A 15,626-nucleotide genomic window follows, 5' to 3' on the forward strand; every position below is an offset into this window, starting at 1 on the left:
GTGTGGAAAACACCCACGTGCAGAGGATACTCCCAGGAAGCAGCAGCCATGAAGGACAGACATGGGAGGAAAACCAGAAGACGGTGGCGTAGTAGAGGGAGGAGAGAAGAGTGATGGTCAACGGCATCAGTGCTGCAGAAAGTGTGACAAGGACCCCAAATGTCCTTTGGGTTTAGTGATTAGGAGATAATTGGAGACCTTGGTGAACAGACAGAGTGGAGCTGTGGGAGCAGAAGCCAGGCTGCAGTGGGCCTAACAGTGAATGGGAGGAGATGAAGTGAAGGCAGTGAGAATAAATTACTACTTTAGGAAACCTAACTGGGAAAGAAAAGAGAGAGATAGGATGGCTTCCAGAAGGGAAATCTAAGATTGAGGTTGGGTCTTTAAAGATGAGAGAGAGCTGAAAAAGCTGCTAAGCTGAGGGTAGAGAGATGACACAGGGAGTTGCTTATGTGGGTGAGAGAAGACGATTACTGGAGGTGCGAGAGGATGGGCAGAAATACAGACAAATTTATAGCGACCAAGTGGGGAAAGTTGATGGCCTTTGTTTCCTTTATGAACTAGGAAGACAGGAGAAAAGATGATCTGAAGTGATAGAAAAGGAGTCTTGAGAGTGGTGGAGTTGTGGGCAATGGTGGTAGGGATGGTGGAGAGGGATGGCTAGGGGTGGGGAGAGAAGCACAGAGGATCCCACTGAAGCTGAAGATACAAATCTGAGGTGGCACCAACCCATGAAGGTTTGGGGTATTCTCTAGCAGGTCCCAGATGCCAAGGAGGATGGGTGGAAAAAACTGGCAGGGCACTAACCCAAGGTTGGGATTTGCAGAGGGATGAGGAATGGAAAGGTTTGAGAGTCATAGCCAGAGAGAAAGGAAGTGATGGATCATGGAGTGTGGGATGTCTGGGGAAGGAGCTAATGGCAGCAGAGGGCAAACCAATGGGGAAGGCATGCGAGGGGATATCTGGGGCCATCTTGGGTAAGGTGGAATGGACAGAGAAACATGGAAAGATAGAAGGATGGTCGAATGTGGTTAGTAAGTGGGGTACCTAAAGTTAGGCTTTGAGAGGTAGAGTAGTTGTGGGTGGTAAGATTTGGGGAACAGTAAAGAATTGAGCCCAGGTGATGTATGGGTCAGATGGGTCATAAAATCTCCCTGGACTGGGCAGGACGTGAGCATGGAGGAAGACAGGGATCCCCGAGTCAGGGTCTTGAGAAAGTGTAGAGTGAGCAGGAGGCTGGCAGATGATGGAGATGAGAGTTGACTTAAAGTCAAGTCTGCTGGAACGAGCTTCGAGGAGGCAGGGCCTAACCTGAGGGTGGAGAAGTGGCTGGCGCAGCTCAGACCTTGGGGAAACATGTGGCCTGCCCTGGAAGGGGCGGTAGGAGAGAGGAGACTGGCACAGAAGCTGGAGATGAGGGGAGTACATGTGCAGATGTGTGTTTTTAGTGTGGAATAAAGGTTAGGAGGTGCAGAGGGGAGTGGGACAGCTGCAGCAAGGCTCAGGGATTCAGTGTGTGACTGTCGCTTGGGGACGTGCTGAGTGGACTGTGTAATAAATGGGAGGCGATTCCTGGACTTGAAGTTCTCTCTGTTGTATCACTGTTATCTGTGCTTCATTTGCTCCTCTGATTGTTCTGTGTCACTAATCACTATGCTTCTTGAGCAAATGAATCCTCCATAGTGACCTTTCTAGTGAACTAGTTTGAAATACTGTCTGAAAGGTCTTTAAAACTTCTTAAAACTGATGGAAGATGAGAAATAATATCATTTAATTTTAGTATTAGGAGTGGCAGTAGCAGCAGCAGCTAACATTTACCATTAGTTGTCAGTTACACAATGGGAGTGACCATTATCACCCCTTTGTACAGATAAGAAACTGAAGCTTAGAGAGGCTGAATGATTTGCCTGAGGTCCCACAGGTAGGAAGTGACAGAACTGAGGTCTGACCTAAGTCTTTTCCGGCAGTACTGGCTGCCTGCCCAATGGTGGCCCCATCTGGCTGTAGCATGGGAGCAGGGCGCGAGGCTCTGTCCGTGGGAGCCCACACTTCAGCAGCTCTGCCCTTCGGGTCTCAAATGTCACAGAAGTAGACTATGGACTGTCAAGGTGTATCTGTGGCCTCTAGGGAGGAGCCTTGGCCATGAGCCAGCAGAGGCTGCATATGTGTGTATGTAGGTTGGGTCAAGGGCCATCTCATGAAGGGAACAAAAAGCAGAAGGCAGACTGGGGTAGAGAAAGGTTTATAAGGAAGGATGGGAGGGAGGGAAGGAGGAGGGCAATAAAAGATTCAAGCTAAAGGGGGAAGCAAAGCTTTATGGAAGAGAAGGAAGCACAGTGCACATGTGAATCCTAGTCTGGATTACCTGGTACAGAATTTTGGCTCTAGGCTAGACTGGTAGCACAACTCATTTTAATCTATTTTAAAGAAATACAAATTACTTTAATAACTATCATTTACTGAGCACTTATGTGTGCTAGTTATTATACTGGGTACCTTCTTTCTAATCCTCACAACCTGAAAAGGTTAGCCTTATTACTTTCATTTTACAGATGCAGAAACTTAGGCTAGGGAGTTACTTAACTTGCCATTTTATGATTAGAACTAGAAAACAAGTGAGAAGGCCAATCCTCTCCCTCTTCCCCCCCCCATTAATATGGCAGAGTTAAGAGGCCAAAAAGAAATGAACCTGGTCTGTTCTGTCAGCCCCATCCTATTGGGTGGATGACAAGTGGTCTACAGAGATCACGGGAAGTACTGTGCTCCAGGCTACCTGCTGTTGTATCTGATGGGTCAGGTGCCCTGGTCTCCCACTGGGGCTGGTTAAGGTTCCTCTAGTGAGCGTCTCTACTAGGAAGAGAAGACAGTGGGGCCATGGCTACTTAGGGACTTTGTGATGTGAGGAGGGGCCTGGGCGCCACTGAAACAGTAACTCTTTTATAACACAAGATGGCGCCCAGAGTCCATGTAGAAGAGGGAGTGGAAGCCCCCACCCCCACTCCAAGATCTATTTCGGGGGGCTGAGGTCCTTTTCCACTAGTCCAGGAGGAGAAATACACTAGGGAGTGGTAGAACCAGGGCTCGCCTCTCTGCTGCTGTCTGCAGCATCAGGAGGCTGCTCAGGAGGTGGCTTTCAGGAGGGCGGTGGGGACATTCAGACCCGCCACTGGATGAGGGAGCTCCCAGCAACTCAGCAAGCTCCAGGAGGGAGGGCACTGCCTTTTGACAGAGCACAGAAAACTGTAAAATCGCTTGGGTGAGCACTGATAATTGCTGAAACTTGGTAATGGCTATATTGGGTTCATGATATCATTCTTTCTATATTTATATTTAAAATTTCCCATAATTTTTAAAAAGTTAAAAAACTTGGGAGGTGATGTGGCACCAGGCCTCTGGAGCTTGCAGCACTGCCTGGAGCAGCCTGAGAGGCTGTGGCCTGTGTCAGAGTCTTCGTCTACACACCTGAGGGGCAGGTAGGAGCCCAATGGAGGGCCCCAGGTGGGGTGGCAGGCTGCTGCCTGGGCACATGGTCCCAGTGTGGCAAGCACCCAGCTCAAGGCACAGAACACAGAGCTGAGAGCACCAGCTTTGAATCTGATAGCCCCAAGTTTGGATTCCTGCTCCCTACTTATGCCAGGTCTTGAAATCATAACTTTCATAATGCCAGAAACTCATCTTTCCTGGATAATGACATCTGTATGGGGTGGAGCTGTGTGGAATAAGTTCAGTCTCTGTGTGGATTGAGTGCCCGGCAAACAGGTGCTCAGGAACTGGAAGTGTCTATTGCGATACAAAAGCCAGCCCTAGGAACTCCTGGGGAGGCATCAGAGACTCTTGCTCCTTTTTGGAGCTCCAGCCCTTTCCCTGGTTGGGTGAGAACAGTGATATTTGGCTGATGGTGACCAGCAACCTTTCCTGTTGAATTGAGAGGATACAATCCTGGGCTCAAATGAGCTGGAGGTGGGGCCAGGTACAGTCACATGGGTGGTTGTGATACCCGCTCTCTGGTTGAGCTCCTCTGCAAAAGCTGATTTAAGGAGGGCAGTCTCAGCTTCTTATGGCCAGACCAGTGGCTGGTACCAGATCTCCACATCTAAGGGATTTGAATTCAGCCACCGAGTGAACTCACAGTACTGCAGGTCAATGACCCAGGACTGTCCTTTCTAAGGGGAGGAGTCACTAATGAAAAGCAGCATATAGGAATGCAAACCATGAGACAGAATAGGCATTACTTTCCACCATCAAGGAAATCCTTTAGGATTTCTCTCATGTGATAGGCTACAGGGTACAGGAGAATGCTGATCATTCAAGAGGGTTCCGATGCACTGGAGAAAAGTGCTGCACTTAGCCCTCGAGGGGGCCATATCCTCTACAGGCCCTGGGATTATAAAGTCACAGCAGGAGCACTGTTCCGGGAGGAATTTCTCTATTTTCCTGGTGGGGAGACCTTAAAGGAGGCACCTGACTTCTCTGAATCTGAATGTCCTTATCTACAAAGGTATTTATTAATGATCTCTAGAATAAGATAATATATAGAAGCCCCTGGCATGTGGTGCATGTACAATAAATGTAATATCCCACTCACCCAACAAGACAAAGGACAATAAACAGGAGCCACCACTAAGTGCTATGGTACTCATCTCTTGGCGGCCTTACCCTCCTGAAACAAAAGGGTTCACTGACCATCAGGGTGGCTATCAGGAATTGTCAAATTGCTCCCCAATGCTAAAATGTCCTTGAGTCCAGGCTGCTAGGTAAAAAAAAGGACACAAATCTTCCCATGCTTGGCAGATGACTGTCAAAAACTCCTTCTCCCTGCTTTACGCCCCTTGATTATGGATCGATGTTCCTCACCAGCTCTGCATGAAGGCTTTAAAAGAAACGGTGCTTTTATAAATGAGAAAGTGACTGGCCAGGGCGGTTACCTTTCTTTTCCATCCGTTTCATGTCCATCAGCTTCTCCACATTGTTGGGGTCATTCAGCCACAGCTGCATTCGGACAAAGGGCTCCCGTCCCTTCAAACTGAGCTTGTGCCAGGGCTTTGGGCGAGCAAGGAGGTCAGAGACGGAGCCTTGGGTGAGCCCTAAGATGGTCTCCCCAAATAAGCGCTGACCTAGAGAGAAAATAGAACCAAGAGAGATGTCATCACTGAGACCGAGGGATCTGGAAGGATAAATATGTGTCATGGTTAAAATCAGACATGGGGTTTAAAGGCCCAGAGTCTGGTTAGCTGGACCCTGGCTTGGAGCAAGCACTTTGTAGAAGCATTTCTTCAACCAGACAGACTTGTGATGAACTCCAGAGTCAGTTTTACTCCTGCATTCTGCTTACACAACGTTTCTCTCAAAAAGCCTCAGGCTTTGGATGAACTGAGGCTCGGTAATAACACCTGCCGCATTTATCAGAGGTGGTTAATCCCAAACCCAAGCTCAGGAGGTTAAGTAGCACACAGGGAGATCTCTCTTGTACAACCTCAAACCACAGGGCCGTCTGCACCAGCTCCTTTCATGACTTGCAGGGTTATCAGGTCTTGCTGAGAAAACAGGCCACTTGACCCAAGGTCACAGTAGGAAAGAGAAGGAGAAAGAGCGCCTCAGCTCTGTTTTTCTGAAAAGCAGGCCATTTCCAATTCTAAAGTCTGTTTGGGCAGTCTCAGCTGACTGGAGCTCAAAGCGCCTTTTCTTGATGCCTTCCTTTTCCCTGGGGCTGTAGTGGGCAGCCTGGTCCCCAGGCTGCTCAGAGAGCATATCGCTCTGGAGAGCGCAACGGAGTGCTCGTCAGAGGCTTAAAAAGAAAACTTCTCCTCTCTGAGAGCCATTCAGCTGCAGGTTAAGGGGGCCACCACTTTTAAAGGTACAAATGAGAATCAACCTGAACTACATGATGGGACAACTTCAATGAACAGGACTTATTAGGTAGAAGCGGAGACTGGGATCAGAGAGGCCAGTGTTTGGTACTGTAAAGCGCATGGAACACGATACCTGGGGCAGAGGTGACCATGGGTGACTGGCTATTCCCTCCATGCCTCAAGTCTTCCATCTGTGACAGGGAAACACTGTCACCTGTGCTCACGGGGTAGATGTGGGAAAATGGCGGAGTGCTGCCTTAGATACATTAACTGATTTTGTAAACTCGTGGTTTCTCTGCCTTTCAAACTCTTAGTTTAGCCTACAAATGTCTCAAGTTTTTACCCATTTTTTGTTGTGGTGGTTTAAAATAAGTTTTACCTAATTCTAATCTGGCAAATGGATCTCATTTCATTCTAAGAAGCCTGCTATGTTCAGGAAAGTGACATACATGAACAACTAGTTCCTATTTGCTTGATCCACCTAGTTGTAAGGGGAGAAAATCAAGTGATTATTCTTGGAAAATTATTTTATTGTGTTACTTCTAGAGGTTTCACAGCAGTGACTCTCAATCGCTTTTGGGTCGCAGGCCTATTTGAGAACCTGAAGAAAGCTACAGACCCCTGCCTGACGAACTGTGCACATACACATTCTGCATATGATTTCATGAGATTGATGCATGAATACCCCAAGATTCCATGCCAAAGGTTAGGAGACTGCCTTGGTTGAGTCTCAATTAAGGGTCATCTTTGCTGTGCAATTCAGCTGTAATTTGGGCCCTTCTATGTTCATAAATCCACTAAGAGACTCCAACAGGGGAGGCAGCACCTTTCCTGGAGAAGCTAAGACCATTGAGAACAACCATGAAGACTGCTTCTCATCTCTAAGTCAAGGGTGATGTTGCTATGGAGTCGTCTGGAAGTCCCTGTTCAGAGGCATATGTTGTCTATCTGGCGTCAAAAGTTTCACCCCTCAGAGCACTGATTTGTATTTCACAGCATTTGAAAACAAAGTTCCACAAGCCAGTGGGGTTCTGCTGTGGCTACGCATGAACATCATCAGCTACAGCTCTGTTACCAATGGGGACATGAGTGGGAAGGCCGAGGATGAGATTTTAAGGTTCAAAATCTCATAGCTGCAATCTTGCAACTTATCAGTGTTTGAAAATGAGATATTTCTTCAGCTGGTTTTCAACATTTATGTAAAATGGTACTTCCTATAAGGGAGTGGGCAGCAATAATATATCAGGCCTTGTCATAAGACTATAAGATAGGAGATAACAGAAATCTAGGAATCCCTCATATTTTAGTAATTGATGGACATAGGGAACTTAGCCATTTTTAAAAGTCAACAGCTAAATTTTTATTTTTATGAATTAATTAAAAATGTTCTCAGTGGGTATTACTTTTCTCTCGTTCTGTTTTGCATAAGCAGTTGGGTAGAAGGCCTCAAGCAGACAAGCTGGCCTAATCCCCAGGCTGTGAGGTCACTACGCAAACTTTCCTGGAACTCACTTTATTGCTACTCCCTTCTTGTCCCGTCCCTTGAGAAAAACAGATACATAAGGCCCCTCTTCAAGGTACTGGGCAAATACCAATAACTATTTGGGGTTATCTTAACATGCACTGCAGAGAACAATGCTCTTAATTGACTTTTACACCTGGGTAATAAGAAGGTCATAAGTGTTTGAAGAATGGCTGTTTCTATTCTCCGGATGCCTACGCAGGAGAAACCCACCTGGTGAATACTATCCTGTAGGAGCACAGCGGTTTGAAACAACTAAACACACTAATATTCTTACAGCTGCAGCCACTGCTCAGTGGTGCCAGAGAGCCCTTAGTGAGAGCCCCCTCAGGCAGAGCACCAGGGGAGGGGTGTGCTGTAGCACTTTTGTGGTAAATGGCCTGGTTGTGAACCCCAGTGGGAGGCCTGAGGAATGGAGCTGGCTTCATGAGGCAGCAGGGATGACAATAGACCATTAGCTGCGAGGCAGAGTGCTAGCAATGGCTGCTACTCACAGCCCCATGGTAGGCATTGTTGTTCCAGTTTTACTGAGGAGGCTGAGATTGTAGCTTGCTCAGTATTACAGGCAGTAGGCAGGAGACTTAGAGATTGAACCCGTCTGTCAGACTCTTCCACTGAGCTATCCAATTGCTGCTGAGCTGATGCTGATCCTGCCAACTCTGGTGCCCAGAAGGATTTGAAGCCCTACCGGGCATGTTCTAACCAGGGTGGTTGGAGTGAACAGTCTGAGTAGGCTACAATCCCAAATGCATATCTTTTAAGAGGTACCGGAGTGGGTGCAGCTGTAACTGACCTGTAGAACTCTAGAACCCTTATAAGCCCCTTAGTGTTCACAACTGTGGGACGTTTTGTGAATGTTTAAAACCTTTGGCTCAGCCTGAGGCCCCTCTACCCACTCTTTCCTCAGAACTTCAACAGGAAGCAACCTGCCACCCCTGAGCTTAGCAGCTTGGGAGGGAACTTACCAAGGTTGTTGTCAGTCAGCACTTCCTTGACCCTCTTGGTTATGCCATAGGTGTCCAGCTCTGGAGACATGGCTACCAGCTCTTGAATGCTGAGGGCTGAGTGTCCGGAGAGAGGCAGAGGGGTGGTGGGCTGGGAGTCTGAAGCAGGCGGGTCGCTGGGTTCTGGTGGTTTGCCATCCTTATTTGTTTCAATGGGGGGACAGGGCTGCTGGACCAGTTCAGTCAAACTCTTCACTGATTCACTAGAGCTCATTGGTGATTCGGGCGCAGGGCTGCAGCTGGCAGAGGTCTTTGGTGTGCTTTCTGTAATTAGAGCACACAGAAACTGAGGCTGAAAATAGCCATCTTTCACCATGTACATCTACTTTCCTTACCCAAGACAACAAGGATCCTGTATAAGAAGGATACAGCATGGCGGTCTAGGGATCTATGTGAACTGACTTATAGTTTTTTGACAGTAATCATTCGTTTACGGTATTAAAAAAAAATAGCAATAGAAGAAAAACTACGGGTTTAAATAAAAGGTTTCTGAAGACTCAGGACAAAGGCATTCTATTAAAAAAAAGTCATATTAATCACGTGTTCTTAATGTTATATTTCTCCTAATGGTTCCCCATAATTCTATATTCAGAAGTACCTTGCCCTAGATTATGATTTACATACTAATTTTGTCCATAATTTCCAGAACAAAACAAATGGACATATTATTTTAAATGAGGGCTGCACATGATGTGTGGTCACCACAGTGATGATCCTTGACAAGGACACCTAAAGCCCCAAGCTGGCACCAGGCAGGCAGCCCAGGCTAGTTTTCACTGTGATCCCAGAAGGCTCGATAGCACCCAGACTGGAGGGAACCGACAGAAGTGGAGCGCCACCCTGCTCTCTGTCAAACCATAGGAGGTGCTTCTGAAGACCAAGTTCTGTCTATGCCATGCTGCCACCAGCACCAAAAGAGATTAGACCTGTGTGGCAGTCAGGTCTCCATGCACTCCTTTCACACCTTACTGACTGGCTATTTTGAGTCAGACCTCGTCCATGCAGCGGCTACTTTTCCACATGTGATTAAATGAAAACATCTGAATAAACTTAAATGTACTTTGTCATATCTTATATTTATAAGGAAAGCCAAAATAAGTGCCGAGCAGTGAAATGGCTCATATCTTGCACCTTTTATAATCTGAGCCTAAACAAAGATAACTAAGAAAATAATCTAGAGTGCTCTTTTAAAACTCTACATTGCTTCCAGACCTTAAATTACTTAAATTAATGTAAGTGCAGACACGAATTAACTCGTAACTGGTCAGCAAGGTGTTTGAGAAGGGCCTCTGTCTTGTTGCATGTGCCCAGTGGGGAGTGCCACCTCGTGCTCTGTTGGTGGGTGGTCCCTTCTGGCTTCTATGTTAGGATCACTTGTAAAACCTGACATCTGTTCTAGTTTTGGGATGTCTGGAATAAAGGCTTTGGCTATTTCCTAATTTTCAAATATAGAGAAAGACTGTGTCCAGGAGGAAAATACAAACTGACATTTCACCTCGGTCTTACCCACAAGGTAAAATCTGCCTCTGGCTCTGTGTCGTGGCACATTTTCTTCCCCCACCCCCACTGAGCATGGCACATGGTAAGACCCCACAGCGCCACATGGGAGGGGCCACCCAGACAGGCATTGTTATGTGGGCATTATGGCTCCAGAGAGGTGATAGCTCATTAGGCGAGGCCACTCAGTGAATGTCAGCACATATAGGTGGCCCTGAAAATACTCTCTACCTCACTAAACAAAATGTAATACCAAGTAATAAATAAATTATAGTTGACCATATAACTGGACATATTATATCCAGAACAACAACCTATTCTGAACCCAAAAGAATGAAAAATGTTTTCTAAATACAAGCGGTATTTTGTGTAAATACTTAGAAAGATAAAATCCCAAGTAAAACAACTGTAATTCAACCAACAAACCTAGAGTAGTACAGAGTTCCACCAGCGCATAAACCTTGTGTTCTCAACCTGGAAAATCAGGTTACAAAACAACAACACTGGGTTGTGAAAGATGTAAAAGAGGCAGCTGTAACGGCAGAAATGGCCCATATAAATCTTTAAGGCAATATGAATCCTACAAATCGGATTGCTTCTCTCTGCTCACCTCCAGGTCATCAGACAACTGGATATAAAACCCAGCAAATGTTATTTTTGTATCTGAAGCAGCAAAGGAATTGTACTGTAAATTTGCCCTGATTCACCCATGCGAGGGACCAATTTGGCAGATCATCCATCTTGCTCACTGTATACTGTCAAGGATGGCATGAATTCCCCGCATGATAAACAGATTTCTTCCCAGGTTTGTGTCCTTTAACCTGCAGCAAGGTCAAAATCATGGCTGCCTGGCTAACAGGCAGCACGGTGCTGCTGCCCTGCTGCTCTCTCCGTTTTGTTGTGGGTGCGGCTGAGGCAGAGCTCCCCGACTCACTAAAGCGGCGGTGCATTCCCTTCTTCCAGGTATTCTCAGCAAGCTGCTCACATGCATTTTTGCCATAAAGAATCCTTGAGAATGAAGGCACTCACCACATGTGACCCGTGTCCCTCTGCGCTCCAGATCATGGCTACAGACGAAGGCAAACCTCCCAAGATCAAAACCCCTTGAAATGCGGTCCCCTTGTGGTCCTTGAAATGTACCAGGCAAGCTTGTATCTGCACCTCCACTCTCTGAGTCTGTGTCTAACAAGGGACAACTTGAAGCTGAGTGTGCTTTCTGGGGACAATTACTCACTGACACACACATGTGCCCACAGATGCTGGTCTCAGGTCATAGGGAGCAGAATCTAGACCACATTTCTGGACAGGCACAGGCAGGTTAAACAGCAAACGGACCCATTGGAGATACCAAGAAATCCACACGCCCAGAACATCATGCTAAGAAATCCACACGCCCAGAACATCATGCTGGAAAGAGTCATTCTTTAGAAAGCTAATTCCAGTAAGCACACAGCTCCAGTGGCAGGACTGGCACCACAAAACCAAACCCATTAATAAGCTCCCAAAGCCCCTGGCAAGGCTGCTGGGCCCCTTGGTGTGGGGAGGACAGGTGCTTGCTCGCCTCACTCACCATCGTCACAGGACGAGAAACGTAATGTAACTCAACACAAAAGAAGAAATTTTATTTTTTCTTTCCCAAAAGTTAGCAGATGGACCCCTCTGATTAAAATAATACTTTTTCAAAGAACAAGGCTTTGCTCCACTCCACGTGCTTAAAAATAATTAAGAATAAAAATGAGGAGTCCTGGGCTTGGCATTAATACATTGAACTTGGTGATAAAAGCTGCCTCTATGAGCCAGCTATGCTAACTTGAATAGGATTCTTTACTTCTTGGAACATCCTGGTTTCCTTGTCTGAAAAATGCAGACAGAGTAGTAGTGAGAAACCAACCTGCCACATAGCTGTTGCTAAGAAACACAATCTAAATTTGATGTTAAGAAAAAGAGCAGTTATTAAATGTATTTGTTTATATAAAGGTCCCTTACATTCAACACAAATAGCCTCCTGATTTATTGCTACTTATTACAGAGTGCCTGGAACAAGACTGAGACGCTGGTGACAGACTCAAAGGCTACCTCGTGTATGATACCATTTAGATGACATTCTGGAAGAGGTAAAATTATAGGAACAGAAAACAGACCAGTGGTTGCCCAGGGTGAGGGGCAGGCATTGACTACAAAGGGGCATGAGGGAATTCGGGGGGGGAAGATGGAATTATTCTGTATCTTGATTGCCAAAATTCTTGTAAATTATACTTCAATAAACTTAGGAAAAAAGTGCTGGTGGAAAGAATAAAGGTGTCATTCCATTCATTCTTTCACTCATTCCCTAAGTTTGTTGAGTCAGGCCATTGGGAATATGGCAGCGAATGGGCAGAGGTGGCCCTGCCCTTTTGAAGCTCACATCCATAGAGAAGATGGTCATTGAATAGAAGTACCTACAGGATATGAATGTCCCGAAGGGAGACAGATGGGGGAGAACACAGTAGAGGGTGGGGGACACTGATGTGGTCTGGGGATAAGAGAGACCTCCTAGTAGAGTGACATTTCAGGTGGACTTCAGGTATGAACAGGAATCAGCCAGGTAAGTCAGGAAGAGTAAGAGTGGCAAAGAAATGAGGCAGATTGTTGCAGACGTGTGGTGGGCTTGAGGCATGAATTTAGTGCAGCAAGAACACAAGGCAGCTCCAGCATGTGAGAAGACAGGGAAGAGAGGGCTCTCTCTTCCCAGGAAGAGAAAGGAAGCTGACTCTCACCAGACACAGAATCTGCTGGCATCTTGATCTTAGACTTCCCAGTCTGCAGAACTGTGAGAAATAAATGTAGTTTAGAGACCCCGGGGGGCTGGTTTGTGGAGGCCTTCACTGGGGAGCCAGGGAAAGGTCCTGCACCCTGGCAACGTTTCTCTTTTGGGGACATAAGCGGGTACTAGAATGTGTATTGAGGCATTGTCTGAAAGAGCAAAAAACTGGACATAGTGTCCATCACCAGGAGACTAGGTCTCTAGATTGTGGCATGTTCACATACACTGTGTGCTATAAACAGCAGCAAGGATGTCAGGACTAGAGTCACATGCATGCAAAGCACAGCGGTGAGCCTACAGAGCAAGGAGTGGGATAAAACAGCATAACGTTCGCATGCAGGCTGCAAGTCTGCCCGTACTGCATGTTGTGGTGTCTGCTTGCAACATAGCGAGGATGTAAAGTCATGCACACGGATGGTAACAGGCACATTCAGGAGGGACCGTAGTTCACTTCTAGGAGGGATGAACTTCGGGAGGGGGCTTCAGCTCTACCTTTAATGTTGTATTTCTTATAAAAATATAGGGTTGAATTATGACCAAAAGGTAAGGTTAAAGTTGGGTGACAGGTACAGGGGCATTCATTACATTACTCTGGAATTTTATGTTTCAAATATTATAGACCTAACATCAAAAAATAAGAAAGCAAATAAACTCACTGTCACTTCAGTAGGGAGAATGAATTTGCCAATAGCAAGGTTGGGGCCAGGAGGTCCTGAGGAGGCTGCAGTGTTGTATGGGGACAGCAGATAGTGGCCTGGAAGAGGGCAGGGAGTGGAGTGAAATATATAGGTTCAAGAGAGATTTAGTAGGTAGCTTCCACAGGACTTGGGGGCTGAGTGAATGTGGGGAGAGTGCTGAGGAAGGGGGAGAAAATGGGTGCTTTCTACATTACGTGGGGTGCCAGGCACTGTGCTAAGGCTCATGGGAACTAATTTGATCCTCACAATGACCTCAGTATGTGAGGTAGGCATATCCATTGCCCTCTTTTGACAGACATAAGATATTGTGCCCAGAACTACACAGCCAGGAACTAGTCAAATGTTCCATATTCTAAGCAGCCCACCTGAACAGCTGGGTGGCGCGGAACCTGTGTGGCCGTTAGTGGCGGAACGACTAGACATGGTTTCTCTACACTCCACATATAGTGTGCATGAGCCTCAAAAACATGATGGTGAGCTACAAAAAGCCAGTCCACAACTGGGATGAGGGAAGGGAAGCAAAATACATTCAGCACCATGTATGAACGTGGCCGTGTGCAAAGGGCATTTACACAGTTTCATTCAATTCTTGTGACAATCCTGTGGCAGAGATATAAACCCTGCACTCCAGGTAGGGAGACTGAGGTTCAGAAAGGCAAAGTGACTTGGTCTAGGTCAAATGGATGGAATTAGGATTTGAACTGGATCAGGAGCAGAAAGCCTCCATGTTTCTATCCATCCTCTGCCTGGCAATCACAGCAGTCTCATAACAGCCTGCCTGCCTTCTCTTCACTCACTCACTCAGACATTTTTAAAGCACCTACTCTGTGTCATGCACTCTGTTAGGCGGTGAAGATAAGAGAAATTAGACACAAACCTTGCTTTCAAAGAGCCTGCAAGACTGAAACAACTGAAAATGGATAATTTGCATATTTGAAAAGCCCAACTAACAGTCCATCTATCCACTTCCGATAGCAATAGAAAGGTGTTACATTTAAAAAGTGATCTGTGTGCATTCATTTTTTTGCAAAGCTTCGAATCTTGCCTAAGAGTCGCTTGGTTAGTAACATACAGAAAGCAGAGACAGTGACTCAGGCCCTCTGAAATACACAAGCCATTCAGGAACTATAAAAGGATTATGAAAAATATTATATTCCAAAAACAGCAGGCAAACAACAGCTGCCGTAAGTTTTCAATAGAAGCCAACTAAAAATGCACACCCACCATAATTTTCAGAGGCCAATCTCTCTGCAGTTTATCCAATCCACTGTTTAAATTTCCATACCCAGCCCTCTATCTGCAGTAATAATAACCCAAATTCCATTTAGTGTTCATTTGAGCAGTCAGGATAAAGTCATTTCTTATTATCTCCCCACTGTGTAAAAAACAGCTTGAAGGTAGGAAGTCAGCAAGCATTTTCACCAAAAAGTAATTATTGTAAGTGACATTTTTACTGCTGGCATGCCATAAGGCGAACTGTGCATTCAGAAGGACAAGTTGCTGAAACAAAATGACAGGGTACTCTGTGACATTCTGACAAGAACCCAAACATTATTTAACTGGCGGCTGGTCTGATGCACCACTTTTCATTATGTCCACAGTTTAGGCTTTGAGCCTGTGTCAAACCAGGAAATTCCAAGTGCTACAAAGACAGACAAGGATGGAAAGATGGGAGAAGACTGGGGCCAGGGAGGGGGTTAGTGAACAGAGGAGGGGAGCAGCATGGTCCTGGCCTGGCACATGTAAATGTGAATGAGGGCGGGAATCAAGGACAAGAGGAAAGGGAGTGCAGGGAGAGGCAGGGAGAGAAAGATGGAGCCAGAAGGGACAGAAGTCTTGGCAGCTGCAAATGGCATGATGGTGCCAGGACGTGCAGAAGACTCTTGAGTGCCCAGTGCCGCTGTCCTCTATCCAATAGGAGCCTGGTGGCCTGGAAGGACCCTGCCCAGCTTGAGGGCCTTTCCAGCTGACAGTGCTAACAGCCTCAGAGCCACAACAGGGTACCACCAGGTTGGAACGCTTCCCAGCTGAGTTCGATGTAGAAAATGTGATGGAGACACTAACCCTGTGCTGAAATGCAGGGAACTTGATCGTATGCTCCCACGGTTCTTCTCTGAGGAGACCCACCACCTGAGGGGTTTTGGCCAGTCTCTTTAGAAATAATGAGGTTCTTTGCTTCGAAGGTGGACAGCCACCTAATTTAGTCACAAATTGACTAGGCCTGTGCCATCCAAGATTGTGAGACACTCTCAC

General features: G+C 46.4%; 1 protein-coding gene across 14 annotated transcripts in view; it reads right to left on the reverse strand.

Moving 5' to 3' along the window:
• The window catches only part of CUX1 (cut like homeobox 1), a 337,186-nt gene that overhangs the window by 34,625 nt on the left and 286,935 nt on the right, over window positions 1-15,626 (reverse strand). For 10 of the 14 annotated variants that reach the window (XM_081131319.1, XM_081131318.1, XM_081131316.1 and 7 more), the window contains 2 exons: window positions 8,337-8,639; window positions 4,926-5,114 (listed from right to left, as the gene is read on the reverse strand). The exons of the other annotated variants lie outside the window; for them this stretch is intronic. In XM_081131319.1, coding sequence (XP_080987445.1) covers window positions 4,926-5,114; window positions 8,337-8,639 — 492 coding nt within the window. The remainder of the gene's footprint in view (window positions 1-4,925; window positions 5,115-8,336; window positions 8,640-15,626) is intronic. 14 annotated transcript variants of the gene reach the window in all.

The sequence above is a fragment of the Miniopterus schreibersii genome (genome assembly GCF_964146895.1).
Source record: "Miniopterus schreibersii genome assembly, chromosome: 3".
In the NCBI taxonomy this organism is placed as follows: domain Eukaryota; kingdom Metazoa; phylum Chordata; class Mammalia; order Chiroptera; family Miniopteridae; genus Miniopterus; species Miniopterus schreibersii.